Source organism: Aedes aegypti, chromosome 1 (assembly GCF_002204515.2).
Source record: "Aedes aegypti strain LVP_AGWG chromosome 1, AaegL5.0 Primary Assembly, whole genome shotgun sequence".
NCBI classification, from domain to species: domain Eukaryota; kingdom Metazoa; phylum Arthropoda; class Insecta; order Diptera; family Culicidae; genus Aedes; species Aedes aegypti.
Genome location: NC_035107.1, coordinates 112,699,538 through 112,721,514, shown reverse-complemented (window position 1 = coordinate 112,721,514; position 21,977 = coordinate 112,699,538). Strand labels below are relative to the sequence as shown.

Sequence of the window (21,977 nt, the reverse complement as noted above, 5' to 3'; positions counted from 1 at the left end):
TTTTTTATCTTCTTTCTCCAGCTCAAACATTTTCTTGTCGATCTTTAACCAATATTTTCCTAAGTGAATTTTCTTTGAAATGATTTTATTGGTTACACATGACGGATTTTTTAAAACGGTTAAATCCTTGCATTTCCCTTTATTTTATAATCATACATTCTCAGTCATCTATTACTTATGTAAAAATAATATTATTTTTTATTCAATAAAATAAGTATGGCAGCTTCTTCTTCCTCTTGGCATTAACATCCTCACTTAGACAGAGCCTGCTTCTCAGCATAGTGTTCTTATTAGCACTTACACATTTATTAACTGAGAGCTTTCTTTGCCAAAGTTGCCATTTTCGCATTCGTATATCGTGTGTCAGGTACGATTATACTCTATGCCCAGGGAAGTCAAGGAAATTCCCATTACGAAAAGATCCTGGACCGACCGGGAATCGAATTCAGACACGGACTCTAACCACTCGGCTAAGGAAGTCCCCAGTATGGCAGCTGTATACCATAAATGTCATCCAAGTAATCTGGGAATCAAGTAATGACATCCGCGTATTATATTGTTGACGTTAGAGAAACATAAATAAATATGCACATATGTATTTTTCACTGTCATATTAACAATTGAAATTGATTCCAAAGCATTTTATTGAACATAATTGTGGCAACTGTTATATTTAGAACATCGTCTATTTTATCAGGCAAAATTGGGCAACTACTAAATGCATTCATATATCTTCTAGGTAAACGTCTTACAGAAGCAATTCAACGATTTTCCATTGTTTTTCAAACATTATGCCATTATGCACTTAACGCGCTTTGAACGTTTACTCGCACGATAGACTTTTGTCAATTCAAGTTCACTTACCCTTGCGTTTACCTTAAACTGGAGAACACCATGGCTAAGCTTTTTGCTGTGTATCAATGTATTAAATTACTTGCTTATTGCACTCGTCAGCCGGTAGGGATACCGCAGCTTTGGTATCCGGTGCCGGGACATGGGGTCTGTCCCACGGAACTGCCTGTGCCCACATGGAGTGTTATTTCTGTCGTTGCATATCCGCTGTCGGTCCTTGAGCAGTGGGTGCAGGTGAATCACGACTCTCACTCGCGATCGATGCATCCAGCCCAACAGAACTCCTTCTCGACGTATCGCTCCTTCTTTTCCCCTCCTATCCTATTTCCCTCTGCAGTTCCAGCTTGATGTACTCCACTTCAGTTGGATCGCATCTGAAAACCCCTTTTCACTTCTGTCAATTCTATGTGATATGTTATTTCTTCCACGGAGGAATTTTCTTCAAGATTTCATTCACTAAAACACACAATAATTCCATTTCACCATGAAACCACGTGACATAAACACAAACCAGTGAATTTTCTTTCAAATCAACCACTTTTCCTAACTTATTTTGCTCGGTGCGATTTATCCTTTTTGTTTGGGAGCATTTGCGCCATTGTAGTGACCGTTATTTGCTAAGTGCGTTTTTTCTCGTTTTCCTATTAAAATTATAAATTCTTTTCACAACTGTTACTAACAGAATAAGATACATTTTTTAAACAAAGCGAAGCACGTTTATTCCGCACAAAACTAATCAACAAACTGATTCAATTTTCACCTTCATTGTTCAGCCTACTATGACCTCCTAAACATCTAACAACATCACTCATTTGAAATCATCATTCGCTTGGCACCGTTTCTTGTTCGTCTATTTTTCTTATCCTTTTCTCATAATCCCTACAATTATAAGTAGATGAAAAACCGAATTTAGTACTATACCATTTAATTCCACTAGAGTTTGTATCCTTTGACAGATACGAGAGTCGAGTCTAGTACACGACACTGAAGACGGCCTTACAGTTGAGGTTGAAATACGCGTATCTGTCAAAGGATACAAACTCTAGTGGAATTAAATGGTATAGTACTAATTTCGGTTTTTTCATCTACTTATAGGTATTCTACTAAACAGCTCGAAGATTTATTATCAGCTTAATTATAGTTGTTGTTCATGTGGTTATTACATTCATAATTTTGTTGAATTTTGACAAAAGTACATAAAATTGAGGGCCCAGATAGCCGTAGCGGTGAAAGCGCAGCTATTAAGTAAGACCCAACTGAGGGTCGTGGGTTCGAGTCCCACCTGTTTTTGATGTGGGAATTTTATCGACTGCTCAGGGTGTAGAGTATCTTCGTGCTTGCCTCACGATATACACATGCAAAAATGGCCAATGGCAAAGAAATCGCTCAGCTAATAACAGTGGAAGTGCTCATAAGAACAACAACCAGAGAAGCAGGTTCTGTCCCACAAGAGACGTAGCGCCAGAAAAAAATGAAGAAGACAAGTTTGAAACTGACGTCGATTTTCTCAGAGTCTACTTTTCTCATATGGGACTGCTATGCAACTACAGGCAGTGCAGTTGCTTGGTTTGTTACTGTATAGGCAAATTGTACTAGAGTCGAAGCGAAGCAAACTGCACTATGTAGCAGACAATGTGCCACAATGAAATACACTTTTTTTTATATTTACGATACTATTACAGGACGTTTATGATGCAATCAAACGGTAGAGAATGTGTGATCAAAATGTAATTCATACGCACAGAGAAATGGGACCGCATTGACTTTATGGGCATTTTATGTGTCTTAAAATGATTGTGACGATTGGTGGCTTTGATAAGATTGATTGAATTTTCTTTATTGGCTTAATATGGCCATAGTTGAAAACTTTGTCTGATGCGAGAGAGTCTCAACAGCCGTAAAAGCGTAGCTATTCAGCAGGACCATGCTTAGTGTGTGGTGTGTTCGAAACCCACCATTTGAGACAATCTTTTCGTGTTGGATACTATCTCGCCTGTTCATTGAGGTATACTCAGCTAGCAGATAATTTGTTAATTTTGATTTCCTGAATCTGCATTTTGCCCTTTTGATTGAATGTTCTGGGGTAAAATTTTGATAAGTAGGGTAAGTATTCCCTTAGTTGTGGGTGTTCCTATAGTTGCGGTAGTGCCGTTTTCACTGATTTTACATTAGCCACAGAACCGACACTGCGAATCGACGTTTGGGCTTGTTGATACACGGAATAGTTGGAATAGTGCTTTCAAATTGCTTTAAAACTGATGAAATATCACAATAATTGCTAAAACTGTTCTTGCTTGTACCAATAGTTGCGGTAAAGTGTGTGTAGTGGAGGATCCCATAAGAAAACCACGGATACCGCAAATATAGGAACACAAATTAAAAATATACCGCAACTAAAGGAACAATGTACCAATAGTGGAGGTATTATTTTTCACTGACATGCCGTGGATTACTGCGATGAAATATTTGTTTTCTCATTATGTCAATGGTCGTTACTTCCCGTTACAACATTAACATGTACATTAATTGCGCTTCTTGAATTTAGGCGGTTAAATGAAGTTCAATAGTGCTTAGTACCTCCACTATTGGTACATCTACCCTATACTAGTTTTTTACAAAATTGAATATATTAAAGTAGTGAGATGTCCCGCTTTTCGGCGGAACATTTGTCCTGCGCTGAAAATTGACCACTTTTCCACTAACACACTACAAGAAGCCCATCAGCAATGACTTTCACCACATGCATCGACGGTAAAATGATCCGTATTGTATATGAACTGTTTACCGATATTAAAGTCTATGTTTTGCTTAAACTGTCCTCTGAATTGGACTTGATTTTTTACACAGCCTGCGGAAATCAAAAGGTGGGAACAGGATTTGCGCGCAATATTGTTGATGCCTATTTTACAGCTCTAATTTGCAAACATTTATTTTAACTACGTTTTATTTGCAAAAGTTTTCATACATAAGAAACTTATATCATTTGTGATGTTTTAGCATCAGAATAGAGTTTCCAAGTTTCAATTTTGAAGCCTGGAGATTCATGATTTATGGTGCCCACTGGCGTAGCTAGGATTTTTTTTTCTGGAGAGGGCCTTGGGGGGGCCTAGCAAATTCTTGTTTTACAGAGGTAATATCGGTCGTGACCTTGGTCGTGAAAATCACGATTGTCGCAAATTTCGTAGTTTGCATAGATTTGTATTGAATTTATTAGTTTGTGACTTTGTATCATACCACAGCACATTAGTAATATTTGGGAATTTCAAAAACGTATAATATTCAATCATTAATGCCACAAAAGTTCAATCCAATGGACGCTTAACCTTCCCAACAAAAATAAATTCAATCATTGTTTAATCCAGTAAAAGAAAACTCCTAAAGTAACTCCTAGCTACTAAAGAATTCACAAGGAATATTCATTGTGATTCTTCAACGAACTATCCAGATATTCCATCACGTGCTGTAAAGAGATTCCTCTAAGAATTCAAACGAATTTATAAAATATTCTCATCTGAAATTATTTTAAACATTTTTCTACGTACTTGTTACAATTAATTTCCAATTGTTAGTTTAAAATATCATCCAGTTGTCCAGTTATTTGTTAAGGATTTTCTGGAATCACTGAGGATTGCTCCAAGATATATTTCAAGAAAATATAGGAGTTTCATCGAAATTCAAAATCACTAAGCAAGGATTTTTTCATGTATTTTTCCGAGAAGTCACCAACAGTTTTATCTAACTTTGTTTTCGAGGTTCTTCCTAAAGTTCAACTTCTTTGTTCAAGGATTTCTTCAGAGAATTATATTACTGCATCTCTTATGTATCTCTTATGTATTATTCTTCTGGGGCCCATAGTAGGCACGACTTCCACTGATGATGCGCCTTCGTATTGTATTATTACATTATTGTCAGCCGTCAGCAAGGATCCGAGGTAGATGAACTCGTCCACCACCTCGATAGTCAGATACTGCTTTCTAGGCGGGCCCTGTCGCGCTCAGTTTCGCTAACCAGCATGTACTTTGTTTTCGACGCATTCACCAGCCCCGCGTTTAAGGCGGGTGGACAAATCTGCCACCGTTTCATGTTTTCTCCCAATAATATCCATGTCGTCCGCGAAGCAAAAAAAAAATTGTCCTGATCTCGTGAAAATCGTGCCTTGACTGTTAACTCCGGCTCTCCGCATGACACCTTCAAGCGCAATATTAAACAACAGGCACGAAAGACCATCGCCCTTTCGTAGTCCCAGCCGAGACTCGAACCAACTGGAGTGTTCGCCCGAGATCTTCACGCAGTTTTGTACACCGTCCATCGTTGCTCTAACCATTCTAAGTTTAAATCTCGGAGGAAATGTTTGCATTGCTTTAAAATTTTGTTGGGGAATTCCTGATTGATTTTCAGCAATCAACAGCCGTACGAATAAGAATTATGCAATTTTTCAGAACTCCTACGATTTATTTATTTTTTCTTTAGGCTTTGTTGTTGCTTTTTGGAGTATGAACAAAAAAATAGAAACAACAGATGGACAACGAAAGAGAAGTTATTATTTTAAATTAAAAGATAATTAAACACATGTAATAAAAACAAAAAAAAAAAACAAATTCCTCGCAAAGTTTCAACAGAATATTATTAAGAAATTACCCTTGAGATTTACCAGTATTCCTTACTTGACTTCTGGATTTCCCAGATTTCTGCCAGAAAGCCTCTGAGAATTCCGCCCTGGAATTGCACACTATTTCAATCCCAGAACATGGGTTCCGCCAATAATTGATAAAACAATTTCTAGAGAAATATTTTGAGGAAGGATTGTTTGTTTCGTCTAGAAATGTCTTAATAAATCGCTCCCACCTTCCCAGCTATTTTGCTAAATGTTTCTCCACAATATCCTTTACTGCTTTGTTGATCTTGAAAACAAAAGTATTCCTGGGGATTTTCAACAAATTTTCCCTGAAGATTCGAAGGCAAGAGAGATTTTAAAATCACTTTTCGTTGATAATTATTGTATAGCATTTGTTAGCATTTCTGAAGGATTTTCGATGAACTTTGCGAAAGATTGTGTATTTAAATATTTGGTAAAACTATTTGAAGGAAATCATTGAGAAATTTCTAGTACATTAGGTTGCCGTTCATCTGAAGAAAGCTTTGCTATGTTCAAATTTCTGTTATGAATTAAGGGATAGTACACAAATTATTTCACGCTAAATTTCAACTTTTTTGACCCCCTCCCCCCCCTTTGTCACGTTTTTTGTATGATTCCTCCGAAAATTTTGTAAGGGTTGTCACGCTTGGCTTGACCCCCTCCCCCCCCCTTGGAGCGTGACGTAATTTGTGCATGACCCCTAAGACTTATTTCTCGCCAAAAAATGTCCGCTTTCTATTGTCTAAGAAATGCTTATAGTAATGTTATTAATTTCGTTGGACATTATACGAGTTTTAGTTAAGGCTAAGTAGCCCGTCATTCGTTTTGGCAACAATGATGACCTTTCAGCTTGCATTTCAAAGTGATAAAACTCAGTCTTGATAGTTTATATTGACTTGAAAATGTATCACTGTTCGCGCTAACATGCATAAAGTATGCTGATACTTTTTCAGCTGGGTCAGAGCAAAACCAACTGATTTTCTTTGATTTGAAATCGTGAGATGAACTAGCAACAATCATCAACGACGCGTACAAATTTCAATGACGGCCTACTTCGCCTTAATGTATGGATTTCTATGGAACCTCGCAATTTTGCGGAAGCCGTGAAATCCGCAAACTATGGACATCGATGCGAAATTTGGGAAATCCCTTGTCCAGATTTAAAGACAATTCATATAAAAATTGCGGTTGCCAAAGAAAATGGTCTGTTTAACTTGGAGTCAAGTTCCCACCAATAATTTCATTTAATTATGGTATTTATTTGTTTTAAAATTAGTATATTCATTCATTAGGACTTTCAAAGTTCGTTGAATTGATAAAGAATAAATATTTCACAGTTATAACTTGGACTTCTTGAAACCTTCCACAGCCGAGTGGTTAGAGTCCGCGGCTACAAAGCCAAGCCATGCTGAAGGTGTTTGTAGAGTTCGTAGTTCGTAGAGAAATTGATACCAGATTTATTGGAGTAGCATTTACAAAAAAAAGCTGGAAGCACTAGTAGAGAAATTGAAAATTGAAATGGTTGTGTAGTTGTTCAGCAAAAAATATGGCTCATCTTGATGTTTCAGCTCTATTATCGATGTCATTTTTCCAAAGTTTTATGTTTGCATCCACAGCGACATTCAGGTGTTCAACTAAGTGCATCTTTCAGCTTTTCAATACCGTTCGTCCATGAAGATAATTCCATCTTTTTTGAATATGGCTTTCTTTGCATCGGTTACTAGTAAGACATATTTTTCTCCTTCTTGGCATTTCGTTCCCACTGGGAAAGAGTCTGCTTCTCAACTATAAATAAAAACATAAGTATTTAAATACACATATTTCAATTTTTTCCTAAATATTCATCAAATACTATCAAATCCGGAAGATCTCGATCACTGCAACAAGTGCAACATTGTTCTGCACGGTTTGTTCATCACAAAGCAACGGACAGCCACAACAAAACAGACGACTCGTCATCTGTTCGAAACGCAGTCACGGCGCACTGCAGCGATATCAGCGCGCTCTTAATAAATTAAAATTCAATGCGAGAAGTGTGCTACCGACCGTTGACTCTCTGTAGGTCATCTCTCATTAAACTCGATTCGATTGTTTGTCAGCGAATGAACAAATTTTATTCTCACACGGCGAGTGATTGCCCGAGCACTTCCCTCAGCTGCATCCTGATGTTTCGACCTCAATCCGCAAGCCTCCCACAATTGCCCAAGTCCCAGTGCATTCAGCAGAAACTACGACGAAGATAATCAAAACTGTGAAGCAGTGCAAAAGTAATAAACAGTATTAGTTGCAAAATACACATATGCTAGCTACTACCACTAACGAATTGACGGGGACTAAAACGGTAACTACACAAACAAGATTTTACATTTTGCAAAAAAACTCCAAACCATTCCCCATTACAACCACACATAAGTTGCTCAGCTGGAAAAAAAGATGATTGTCGCTGCGAAAAATGGGTTTGTCCAAGACCCCTTATACTTTTGCCGAGGGGCGACCATGTGTGTATGCGTTTACTCAGGTGATCCACCGTGAAAGACCTGTTTTGCGGGGAGTGTATGATGGGGGACTAAACATCTGTTAACAGCCCGCCGAAAGGGGGACCTCTCACTCTGTTTTTCACTCCGTGTGTCTCAGTCGTACACTCAGCTTGATTTTGGTCCATCATCGTCGTCATCTCTGCTGGCAGCGCTCTTTGTTTTGAATGTTTTCCAATCCAACTACATGCTAGAATGACCAATATAAGCAAAAATGCATTGCACAGATTGAATAAAATATTACATCAGGTGGTGATAATTCATTATATTTTTGACACGTATTTTGAATGGCATCTGCCTTTCGAATTACATTCAACGACTGTTTCGTTGTTATATGCTCTAAATTATTGTAGTAAATACTATCCAATATCGAAAAAGATGTCAATTATGGTGAAAATGAATCGAAACCAAACCTTAAATTTTTGATTTGATTTTTGACCTCCAAATTTGCACACTTGAAAATTTGAGATTCGGCTTCGATTATTTTTATATAATATTCTAAAGCTCACATGCATTTGATATTAGTCAAACGTTAGTTATCCTTGTTTGTTTGAAACATAATAAGAGATAACAAAATAATTTATGATTTGTTATGAAACATGGGAAACTTTATTATAGCTTAGTTGATTCTCATTTTGATACAATTTTTTGACAACTTTCGTCAACTCGGTAATAATATTATCAAACGGCAGCCAAATTAACAAGCATTTAAAGAAGAGAATAATCTGCTTTTTATCTATGAAAAAATCATAATAATAAACAGTGACACATTGGAAAATTTATAATAACAAAAACGATATTACTATTGAAATTTATGAATAAGAAAAATAAAAAACAAGTACTAAAAAATCAATCATTAGTACTGAAAAACCAAAAACTTACCCATGAGAAATGAAGCTTAACGAAAAAAAAATGAAAAAACGCGAATGGAACAAACATTAAAACAGTAAGCAATCAAAAAGTTGTTAATAAATATTGTGAATACTATGTACTATGCATGGTTTCTATTCTGATATTGTAGTACATATCTTCCAAAAAAGTGGGTAACAAAAGAATTTTCCGCGAAAAAGTTTTTGTTAGTTATGTAAATTTGAAGAGAGAACAAAATAGTTTTTACGTTTTAGTTTAGATATGTTTAAATGATTTTACGCTTCGAAGTTCACATTATCAATTAATTGAAATTGGATAGTTCAGTGAAAAACAACAACTTTTAGTTTTAAATTAGATGAAAATTTTAACAATAAATTTTAATAATTCATTGAAGAATCAAATAATATTTTAAAAAGGTATAAATTAAATTATTCTAGCTCGCTAATACGTTTTCAAAAAAAAAAAAACTGTAATGTAAACGAGAAACCGAAAATAATTCGAATATTTTTTTTTAACAATCCTTAACATTATTGTAGACTGAATTGCTCGCCAAGAAATCCTAAGAATTCATAGATGACTCCTCAACTCAATTTAACTGAAAACCGATCAAATTGTCACTTACACTCTTTTACGTTTGAGCCCCTCATATTTAGTAACTTTCGATTTCCTGTCCAGGAATAAACATTTTCTTAGCTTCACTGTACACAAAATATTTGCCAACGTTTGTACTTCCCATAGTTTCAAACAAGGAGGCGCCTCTGACTAAAAGATACCTGTAAAATTCCATTTTTGATTTTAAGGGGGTCCGAAGCAAAGCGGTATAATTGGCATAATCGAAGTTTTGAGAAAATCGGCTTCGATTTTTTCAGCAATTGTATTAAAACTAAAAAAAAACTAAGCAAATCATGTACAAATGATATTATTTTTTTTAGACGGTTAATTCACCTAAAAATATAGTGGGATAGCGTGAAAACAGTAGATTTTTTTGGTACACCAACTCAAACAGATCAAAATGTCATTTACACCCCTTTGCGTTTGGGCACCTCAGTGTTGGGCATGTAAACTATACTGAAGCCGTTTATCCATTCAAAATGTTCAACTTTAGAGAGCTGTATCTCTGTCATTTCTTAACAGATTTGTTTATTAGTTTATAACAGTTTAGCTCCATCTAACCTAATGTCTTAATAAAGAAAGAAAAAAATACAATAACGACAGTCTCAGTAGCTTAACTTATTCAGCACTCATTTTTCTGTTGCAAACTACAGATAATATCGATTTTGACAGCTTTCGAATAAAATGTGTGAAAACTATTAATTCAAAAGTTACAGATAGGTTAAATTTGCACAAAACAAAAAAAAAATGCACCAAGACAAAAAGAAACGTAGCAGAAAAACTACGCATTCAATCATCTTGATGTCTTCAGAGCTGTTGGTCCTTATAACTATGAACAAATGCACTGAAAACACCAATTTCCTTTACCAGCTTAGAGCAAATCAGAATTGAATAAAATTTGTTACACATTTTGGAATAATCGTTGTTTTTTGTTACTGTATTCCATTGGTTTGTCAATAACTGTCCGTTTACCGCTATTGTGTTATGGGCCTTTCCAGATAAACAAAATAACAAAATCAAAACACAATTGGAGCGTGTTCTGCAAACATATTTTCATAATATCATAATAATAACAAAGCAAGTTATTATTTACTTTCAATATGATAAATTTGTTTTTTTTTTTTGCTGAGAGGAATATCTTCGCCTGAATGAATTTGATACCGGATTCGGCATCGAATCCATTCTGCAATAAATGAACGTATCATAGGACCTTGGATTGCTCAAGGCAACATGCAGCTGACTCAAAACTGCAAGCACTGGCTTAGCTTGTTGTTCGTCAGATCAGACAACTCATCAAGGAAACAAAGCCTTTCACAGACATTTTTGTACACGCAGTTTTTTTTTTTGTGCGAGCCTTTTCCTTTCTATATCCCTCTACTTCTGCTTGATCGCAAATGGGGATTGGTTCCAGCTTTTGTTCGTCTTAGTGTCCTACAAGGAGTCACAAATCAACCCAATTTTGACGCAATTCGGCGCTTCCGTGGGATAACCCAAATTTGGGTAAACTGACATTTAGCTATCGTTAGGTAGTTCTCCTTTGACAACAGCGAAAAAAAACAACCCTCAAACAACTGTCAAAGTTGACAGGTACTGGCACCATTGTTTTCAAGTTTTGTTGAAATGCGAAAGAGAGAGCATTTCTTGCGGAACATTACTAAAGGACCTATCTAACATTGAGAGGCTCTCTTTGTTTACTTTCTCTTTCATTAATAACTGAGTCACATTAATCTCTTCTGTTGCGTTTTTTGTATGAAACGCTAGTCAAGGAAATTGACTTTCGATCTATAGTGAAAAACTTCCCAAAATCTTTAGTGTTCCACTGTTATAATCGAAAGAGAACGAGAGAGGAGAGAATCTCTCATTTGTACATAGGTCCTTTAGTAATGTTCCGCGAGATTTCGTCGTGAAATGCCTAATTCATGGTTTTCATTCATTGCAGCCGTCGTCATTTCGAGCCATGTGACTCGCATTGAGTGTTGATTTTGCAAACATCCGAACGTCGAATCATCGTTGATAAGTTAAGTGAGTTTGCGTAAATATATCGGATTGTCAACATGCCTGAACTTGATTCAACTCGGTGTTGAGGTAGTTCGCCAGCATATGCGACAAACAAACTTATTTTTTCTTTTGCACATCCTTCAGATAATTGCGTCAGTTTCTATTTTTCGACCTCCAACATCGCATAATACATATGAACGAGCAAAAAAAAAAAAAAAACGCAATAACATTCTAATACACACCTAGCTTATAGACAGACACACATATCGTCGCGTCGCGAGTGGGTTACCGTTTTCGCGATAAACGGCGGCGCGTAGCTTGTTTATGTTTACCTTTGAGCTAGAGGAAATTTCGTTCAATCGCCCATTGTGGTTTTGTTTTGCTCAATTTTTTTATGCTTTCGGGGTTTCTCCACACACGCCAGCGATGATGGTGATGTGACGTCAGATTCGTCGACGCAGGAAATATGTTGCGCAGCGATGACTGACCTCCACCACCACCTTAATCAATCTTTGTGTTCCTGTAGATTAGACCAGTACAAAACTGATTACAGAATGTGATGAAATAGAAAAAAAATATCATCCGGAAATTATGAAAATGAACACACACGTTTCACTAAGAAAATGTAGTTACTTTCAACGTCCTCTCCTGTTTCCCTCTATGTCAGGCCTGCCCAACCTTTTTGGCTCTTTTTCGACATAATTGAATGGTGTGTTCGCAAGAATAGACCAATATAAACAAAATTAGTCTCAAATGAAAGCTTTGTAGTATATCTGTCTAATCCATCCTGAAAACATTGAATTTATATCAAACTCTTCGCTAGCGATGCAAGCAAAGATAAAAATCAGTCCGGCCCGCGGGCCGGATCATTTTTAGCACTTTATTGCATCGGTAACAAAGAGGTTATTATAAATTATAAATTTCCAGCATGGATTAGACAAATATACTACCAAGCTTTCATTTGAGACTAATTTTGTTCATGTCGGTCTATTTTTGCGAACGTACCAACCATTTATGTCGAAAAAGAGCCAAAAAGGTTGGGCAGGCCTGCTCTATGTCATACTTGTTGTATAGAGACCTTCACAATTTTGTATGGATTGTCGCGTTACTTACCCGCCTATTTGCTCTAAAAGAGTGACTTAAAGCGAAGTAGGCCGTCATTGAAATTTGTACTTGGTATCGATGGTTGTGACTGATTCGTCTAACGATTGCGAATTAAAGAAAATTACTTGGTTTTGCACTGACATAGTTGAAAAAATATCAGTATACTTTCTGCATGCAATCGCAAGTAGTGATACTTTTCTGAATCAATATTACTTATGATAACTGAGTTTTCTCACTTTGAAATTGCACGCTGCAAAATCAACATGGCTGTCAAAATGAATGACGGGCTACTTAGCCTTAATTTATCGACGACTCTAATGTAAACTAATTTGTGTTAGGACAACCAAATTAACCCTCTTAATTTTAATTTTCTTCTTATCGTTTGCTTCTTTCTTAAAACTTGAACACTGTCTTACTGTTGTTCGTTATTTATTTTGCGATATTTGATGAAAATTTTGATAGTATTGAAGTAAGAGTCCATCACCTCAAATTTTGTACACTAAGCTCGTTTGCAAAAAATGTTGGTCTTTGAATTGTTCCATGCATTTACCCTACTCAAGTAATTACCGTACTCATGTAGATGGCTACAACATAGCTTTACACCAGAGCCGGGTATATTGTTCAGCTCCATCTTCAGCTATCCGGCATGTTTCTTTCCACGTCCACTGGAAAAAAAATTCTTCTTATGTAAGGGGAATCCCATTTCCGTTTGTATGTTGTGGGATCTTAATTGGTAACGTAATCTATTGAAGGCCAAATTTACAATTTTTAAGTCTCTTCCTCTTTTCGGGAAACATTATGCAGTCAGTAGATATATGACATGAAATAAATAATTATAGTCATACGTCAAAAGTGTTCCAAGGAACACACATTTTTCAACAAATTCAAACACACCCCATCAACTCCAACTTCAGCACTAGGCCTTGCTCTTTTTATGACTGCAACAAATTTCTTAGCTCCTCTAGCGTCCTGAGAAACATTAGTAGTTAAATAACAGTTTATTCAGCTAGAATATGCTAAACAGTGCTTTGTATTATTTCAGCTAAAACATTTGTTGTGTACTCCAGAGCATTAAGGCTAAGTAGGTCGTCATTCGTTTTGGCAGCCATGTTGACTTTGCAACTCATAAATCGAAAGTGATAAAACTCAGGCCCCATTCGGAAAATAATTGATATTTATATACGCTTACATGCAGAAAGTATACTGATAATCTTTCAGTTAAGTCAGTGCAAGACCAACAGATATTCTTCAATTCGTAATCGTGAGATGAATCAGCTGCAACTATCAATGTTGCGTACACGTTTCAATGACGGCCTACTTCGCCTTAAGGTGAGAAGCAGGCTTTGTTCTATATAGGATATAACGCCAAGAAAGATATGTTCCTGTTATGATTCCACAGATTCAGCCGAGAAAGCTTTCTAGGAACTCCTTCAGGGGTTTCTTCAGGAAATTTACAAATGGTTTTTAAGGGTATTCTCTGAATTCCTTCTACAATTTCTACATAGATTCTACACGTGGTGTTTAGGAAATTGAATTTTCAATGTAATACTAGTAAAATTTCTGGAAATTTTTTTGAAGAAACTCAGAAAGAAATCCTTTAATGGGTTCCTAAAGTATTCCCAAACAAATTATTTGTGAATCTTTTTTATTGACTCTTAAAATAATTGATTTATCGCATGCCAGGGATGACTTCCAGCTTTTGACGATTTATCTTTGTAACAATTTTTCGAGCCTTCAATTCGAAGCTTTAGCGCCAGAATGAAAACAAATTTTCTTGCGGATGTCTTGGAAACCCTTTAAAGAGTTTTCAGAGATCCCCAGCAACACACATGTTATAATTGTGTATTATCGACTGATATATGACCAAAATTAGTCATATTTAAGTTGATAATACACAATTATAACATGTGTGTTGCTCGGGATTTATAATGCAATTCATTGATTGCGATAGAAATATCTTTCAGAGCTTAACAATGATTATTATTGTGAATTCCGGTAGAAATTTTGCTAAAAAGTCCTCGGGACGTAAAGTGAATCAACCTCAATTGTTTAGTTAGGCGACAAATAAAATAAATTCTACTCAGACCCATATTATAATCCTAAGGAATAAGCTAAGACCCGTTTAAGCATGTTTCATCCAAATTCTGTATACCAGTGGTCCTCAGCCTAATCGACTACACGGGCCATCTCAACGCTTTCAGAATAAGTCGCGGGCCGCATGATTTATAAGGTTAAATTTTAACAGCTTTCGATAGGATTACAAAAATTTACTATTTCTATGAAAACGGATAATACATTTTTGGGAACTTTATGATTTAAGAAGCATTTATGATTAAAGAAAACAAAGATATAAGTGACAGAGAAACAATGCCAAGTTTTTAATGAATTATGTTAGCTAACATAAAATAATTCTTGACGAAAAAACTCACCTTAAAATACTTTTTAAAAGCTAGAAACAGAGCTTTATTAATACAATTTACTCAAATTCGATCAACATGCCACATACCGTATTGGACAATGCATTTGCAACTTTTTGATTAATAATACAAAATGGTCTACTTTACAGGTTTTTATCTAAATGTTTTATGGATCGATTCATACCAAATTTGAACATAACTTGAATTTTAACATATATTTGTAACTGTTTTGTTCTTCTACGAGTTAAAAGGAATAACGGTAAATTTTTCGACAAATTTCAAAATTCGAAATAGATTGATAGTATTTTTAGCAAAGTTGTACATTTAGATGAGTTATACAATTATACTGAAGATACTTGTGTAGATCTTTTATATTTTGAGATAAATTGTTTGAAAATTTTCGCGAAATTAATATTAATCGGATCAATATTGTTTTTGATCTCTTTGTATTTAATTTTTAAATATGTACTTGAAAGTGGAGTTTGTTTGTGTTTTAATAAAAAATAAAATGGAAATTCAAGTAAATTCTTTATTTTTTAACTCTCATGTGCCACAAAACCATATTTTTGACACAAATAACCGTCAAATCAAATGTCGTCGATTTTTTTTTAAAAAGATCCATCTAAAGATTAGTTTTCAACTGCGATTTTCATCTACGTTGATATTCATAACACTGAATGTTTGCCTTAGTGCAATTTGAAATCAAATGAAGATTGTTTCCATTTACAACTAGAGTAAAGTGGGGCAAAAGTTCGAGTGGGGTAAGAGTTTCTTTTTGAGATTATAGCTCAATTCAAAACAAATCTTATAAATATCATGGTGGTTCGAATGCTATTCAAGTAAGAGACTTTCACTCCAAATATCATAAAAATCGATTGAGATTTGGAAAAGTTATGGCGATTTGTTGTTTTTCGACGTGAATATTGTAATTTTTGGTCAAACTTTCGTTGCATGGAACCAATTGAAGATAAAATCTTTTCCAATATTTTATGTAAGGGCGTTTCTAGGCCTATCATAAGGTTGCTTTGAGGTGTATTAGTTTTAGCATAATTGCTTGAAAAAAAATTTTGGCCCATAGTTCGAATCAGCGGGGCAAAAGTTCGACCCATGTATAAAATCACGGAAAAATTTTCAAATTGCCTAAAATCCACATATTATCTTCAAATTTAGTTAAATTTGTCTGATCGTGTGAAAATTGTCACCAAAATTTTACATTTCCACTTTATTTTGCGAAAAACTGCTATTTTTAAGTATATATTACAATTAACCCGGTTTTGGGCAATTTTTTGATGAAAATTTAGTGTGTATTTTTCGGCAAACTTAAGTTTACGGCTGGTGTTAAGTATGCCTGTCATAAAAAGATCAAAATTTTGTGTTTTAGCCAGCGAACTTTTGCCCCACACTAGATTCGAACTCTTGCCCCACCGGTGGGGCAAAAGTTCGAATAAGACAATCAATTTTGAAACTGTTATAACTAAAAATGGGTAAATATTTTGACGCAAAATTGTTCAACAAAATGATAGCCAATATGTTGAAGGTTCACTGTACGGTATTTGTTTTGTTTTAACTGTTATTGTTTTCCTGGAAACTTTGATTATACCACTAAGGTTGAACTTTTGCCCCACCTTACTCCATAGTTAAATATTAGGGTGCGGCTTATTTTTCAAAAGTTCTCAAAATCAAAAATTCGTGTGCTCTTCTGAATTCAAATCACATAAAAAAATAGAATATGAGCCAAAAATATTAACATTTAGAGGTGGCGTAAGCGACTTGAAAGTGAAATTTTAAGTTATTAAAAATAACGGTCAGTGAAGTATGCATAACTTTTAACTATGTTTTTTAAGTTTTAGCATTATTCTCTTCAAAATTAAAATTGTTAAGACTTCGTAAGACAAATTTGTGTAAAATTGAAACTAGTTTTAGTTAAAAGTAGTCATCTCCAATTTTTTCCTCATTTAACTAAAAAATCATCTTTATTTGATCACTAGCAGTCCCGGCAAACTTCGTCTTGCCATAAAGTAGGCTGTTAAAAAACGCCATGAAACGCCCAGTGCAAAATGGAAGTTCTGTTCACTCCTGTTTTTTTCAACTTTCTCGTTAAATATCCTTTGCTTTTTATACACACGAACACGTCGGAAACCTTAACGAATTCAACTGTGAAGGATTCATGAAAATCCGTTGGCCCGTTCTTGAGCCATTTCGTGACATACAAACATCGTTCCATTTTTATTTATATAGATAACTTCCTGAATACTCAACCGAATCCAATTTTTTCATATGCTTTTGAAGCTAATTTATTAGTTTTCAAACTGTGTATATAACACATTGCACTAAAAAAATGTTTTGACCAAGTTATTTAACAAAAACTGCACAAAAACATTATATTTCAATTTTTTGCAAGGTTAACATTATCTCCAAAGCACGAGCTTATTTTTGTCATTAGCTTAACCTCTGGAAAGGTCTTTGTAACAATGTTTTCTCTTTTCAATGCATTCGAATCCTCTGAGCAGAATCTCAATAGAGAAACTAAAAAGTAGATTGGAGTACCTTGTACCCTTTTAGGGTGGAATTAATAGGTACAAGGCACTCCAATCTACTTTTTGGTTTCCCCCAACAATTTTTGAATAATTTTGTATTGAAAATATATTTGCATGTGTTAAAAAACTATATGCACTATTCAACTCGTAAACGAAACAAGATACTTCATAAACTTTAGTTTTATAGTAGAATGCGATTTCTAGCGAAAAAAGTTAAATAAGGGATGAATCACAATACTAGCTTAAACACGAATAATAATGAAAACCAGCGCTGAAAATCAAACATTTTACATACTTTCCTCTTCCGATTTTTGGAAAAAATTAGGGAACAGAAGTGAAACTTCAAATTTGTTCCAGCCTAAGTATTTATGCTGGAAAGATCATTTGCAAAAACATGGAAAGTTTGATAACAGGTTTTTGGTAGAATTTGAGTAGATTCCTTGAGGATGGTTATGTGATCAGCAAATTTACCGTTTTTTTTCCTGCAACGTGCTTTTGAGTATCAGGTGCTGACCACATAACGCTTCCATAAGTGTCAGGTGCTGACCACATAACGATTACTAAAACGTTTGAAAGAATTCTTGTGTCCACTTTGAACATTGCGTAGGAAATTGCCATTCGCATGATTTTCATGTGTATATCATTTGATCACACTTTCAAAATTTGTCTGTATTTCAGTAACACAACCTGTTGAATTTGAGCGGCGCATGAGTGCTAGTAAGATATACTCTTTCAGATGCGTGCGTATCTACTGTAGCAAACAAGTTCAACCACAAGATAGATTCACGCGCACACGTCTTTGGGTGGCTTGCGTTAGATGTTTTTCTTTACTATTGGTAAATGGTAAAATAATATGTATGTAATGTCGATTTTAATTTAGCACATCTTTGACTCATTTACTCATGACCTTGTAAAATTTGTGAACGATGTCCTGCATGACTCGTCTACCATTTATTATTCAATTGCTTCTCTGCAGAACAAAACGCTTCCAGTTTTCATGCGTCTTCGACAAAGTATATGCTATAGTACGAACTGTATGGACTGTATGGACTGTATGGAACCAAGTAAATTTAAATTTAGTGCCTTTTTGGACCACCCTAGTTCTGCTGAACGATGATACGCAAAAAGATTTGGATTGCTACTATTAGCAATCCAAGGTATCGATTGCCGTGCCTAAGCTATTTGTAACACATATTTTGCACGCATGAAAATGCGCAAAAGGGGGCTGGTCCGATGGTGACTAATTACTGTTTGTTTTACTGAGTCATTAGGTACATGTGACCTACGCGTGTAAATTTATACTGGGTGTTGAGTTCAATAACATATCTCTGAAATAAATATCGTGTTTCGTATTCGGTCTAATTCCCGTGAATTTACTTTTGTTTTTTTGTTTCTCCTTTTTAGAAGATTTAGTTATTTGGTAACTGGTCATTTCATCATCCCAAATTAGCCTGTCTCGCAGACTAAGCTATTTACTGATCGAGACAACAAAAGGCCATATCCATCAACTGATAATCGTTCTTATATCTCTACATTGTATAGAGCTCTCTCCAATACAGCGATTAATTATATCTACCTATAGATATATCCATAAGCTCCCGACTACCGTTTCCTAATGTACACTGCTGGCGATGCAATCATCCATGCTCAGATACAAACAGTGACCTTTATAAGGAGCATTTTTGCGATTTCGTTTTCCCGTCTGCTGCAGCCAGCCAGCAGCACAGTTGAGTTTTCGGGAATGATTACGGTGCAATGTCCTGCTGTTAGTCTATAGCTATAGCTTATGGTGTTTGTTTTCACAACAACCTATATAATGGTGGACACAATCAAAATTCTTTCGGATCCGTCACCACCACGCATTTGAAATGCTCTTTTGAGTTAATCTCGGATGTGGTGATCAGAATCAAGATATCGATAAGTGTGTCACCGACCTTTCATTTAATCCCTAATTCCCTCCGTGCTTCCCAGTCGCGCTATCGATAGAGGCCATGTGTTTGTGCAAGTTCCAGCGATGATACGCCTCACGACGACGCGTCATTCGACAGCAGAACGCGTTTCAGCAATTATCATCAGCTGTTCACCAGTTGGCTTGTCTGGCTATAGCATTAAACTTACGTTTTCTTTGTTTCTCCCCCGACGTCTATGTGCGCCGTAGGAAATCGCTACTGAAAATGTCCGCCGATTCCCAGCGACGATCAGCGCCCGGCAGCAGTGGATCTGCGACGGCCGCGCGCTGTATGCCGGCGATTGTTCCACCGCAGGCCGTTAGTGATCGGTCGATCATCGACAGTGTGGCCGGATTCATCAACGATGTAGCGCTGCAGACCCAAACGCCGCAAGGCGATGGTAAGGATCACATCCTATGGGCACGATTTGAGAGCACTGCCGACATCAGCGATCCCTGTCTCGGGGACGACTGGGAGCTGGAAGGGGGCATCGCTCCACCACTCCTGCTGATTCTGGGCTACGTCAACGGGATTCAGGTGAGTCTTGAGTTTTCATGAATATGAATCATAATTTAATATCCCCGCTTCTTTTTTTCCAGGTATGGATCATCCCAGCGAATGGCGAAGCAATTGAGGTGCTCTCGTGGCGTCATGGCAGTGTGAAGTGCTTGCGAGTTTTGCCAACTCCTACCTTCGGAGATGGCGAATCGGCTACTGAACCCAACGACCAGTTCATCCATAAGCGACCGCTTATTGCTCTGTGTGACTCAGCCTCAAGTGGAGTCGTTGGAAGCAGTGGGGGCATGTCGAGCGGTAATCAGTCACAGTACTGCTCGATCAACTTCATATCATTGAAGGACGGCGAGAACGTGAAGAGTATCAAGTTCAAGAATCCGATAGTGGACATTCTCGCGAATCGATCATCGGTGGTAGTGAGCTTTCCGGAGCGGATTGCTATCTTCGATGCTCGCACGCTTGAAGATCGGCTAACGGTTACCACGTGCCATCCAAGTCCCGGGTTGAACCCAAATCCGATTGCGCAGGGTCCTCGCTGGATTGCGTATGCCGAGAAGAAGTTGGTGCAATCCAAACGGTCTAGTGGAGGCTGTGATGGGGATGGGGTCACTAGTTATACGGCCACGGTGTTGAATGCGGCAAAAAGCTTAGGAAAGGGTTTACGAGAGCTTGGTGAACAAATGGCTGCCGGATTGACTGGGGGAAGCCATTCGGGACCTAGTTCCATCAGCGGTAGTTCTGGTGGATCAATGGGAAGCGTATCAAGTGAAGGCAATCAGCCAGGAATTGTTACAATACTTGATATCAAGTATCCGATCAAGGATGTAAGCCCCACAACGGGAACTCCGATTACCAGCACTGGAACCGATCCAATCGTTGCACATTTCGTGGCTCATTCCGAAGCCATTGTAGCATTACAATTCGACGCTTCCGGAATGATTTTGATTACAGCGGATAAACGTGGACATGACTTCCATGTCTTCCGAATCCACCCGCACCCAAGCGGTCCCTCGCTGGCAGCGGTTCATCATCTGTACATTCTGCATCGTGGAGACACTACAGCCAAAGTACAGGACATAGCATTCTCGTTAGACTCTCGATGGGTAGCGATCTCAACCTTACGAGGAACTACGCACGTCTTTCCGGTAACTCCTTACGGGGGCCCAGCCGGAGTTCGGACGCACGGTTCACCTCACGTTGTAAATAGATTATCTAGATTTCATCGGTCCGCCGGACTGTCCATTGACGGTCGGTCCAGTAGCCCCGTTTCTCACTTGGAACATCCTATGTCTCAAACGCCGACATCCGCTTACGCCAATCCACGAATTCCACCGTTTCCACATCCAACGATCGTGCAACCGCTAGCGCAGCTACGACAACCGACCACTCTCGGATCTCAGTCGAACAACAGTACGAACGTGAAGAGCGCCGGTAGCAATGGTCGGCAGCGTCACTCATCTTCCTCTTCGGATGATCTGGTGAAGCCGCTTCGAGTTTGTGCTACGTTTGCGAAGGCGCGTTCCTGGCTGTTGGACCCACCGGGATCGGCTAGGGATACTCCGGCCCATCGCATTCAGCGGAAGCCAGTTGACTCGTTGTTCATCATTGCCGCCCACGGGGCGCTGATTCAGTACGATCTGGAACCGAAACATGCAGCCAGTAAGTTGAGTTTTTGACGCAATACATTGCAATACTGTTGATAGATTTTTCTTCAATTCAGTTAACTCATTTTGTCAAGTGAGAACACGGTTCTCTGTGAGTTTAACGTGGTAGGAATCATTATTAATTTTCGAATATCCAAAAGCATTTATTTATATATATTTATATGGCGTAATATCAGACAGTTTATAGAGTCTTCAAATTTAATGAAGAGAAACAGTCATTGTGATGGATTGTAATCTCATACCGGAAGTCGTACACGGAGTCGTAGCTCACATTTCACGTTTCCATCT

At 37.1% G+C, this 21,977-nt stretch overlaps 1 protein-coding gene across 6 annotated transcripts in view; it reads left to right on the top strand.

Moving 5' to 3' along the window:
* The window catches only part of LOC5571572 (breast carcinoma-amplified sequence 3 homolog), a 68,031-nt gene that overhangs the window by 34,470 nt on the left and 11,584 nt on the right, over positions 1–21,977 (top strand). For all 6 annotated transcript variants that reach the window (XM_021845626.1, XM_021845604.1, XM_001653659.2 and 3 more), the window contains 2 exons: positions 19,719–20,046; positions 20,109–21,684. In XM_021845626.1, the coding sequence (XP_021701318.1) occupies positions 19,735–20,046; positions 20,109–21,684 (1,888 nt within the window). In that variant the 5' untranslated portion in view covers positions 19,719–19,734. The remainder of the gene's footprint in view (positions 1–19,718; positions 20,047–20,108; positions 21,685–21,977) is intronic.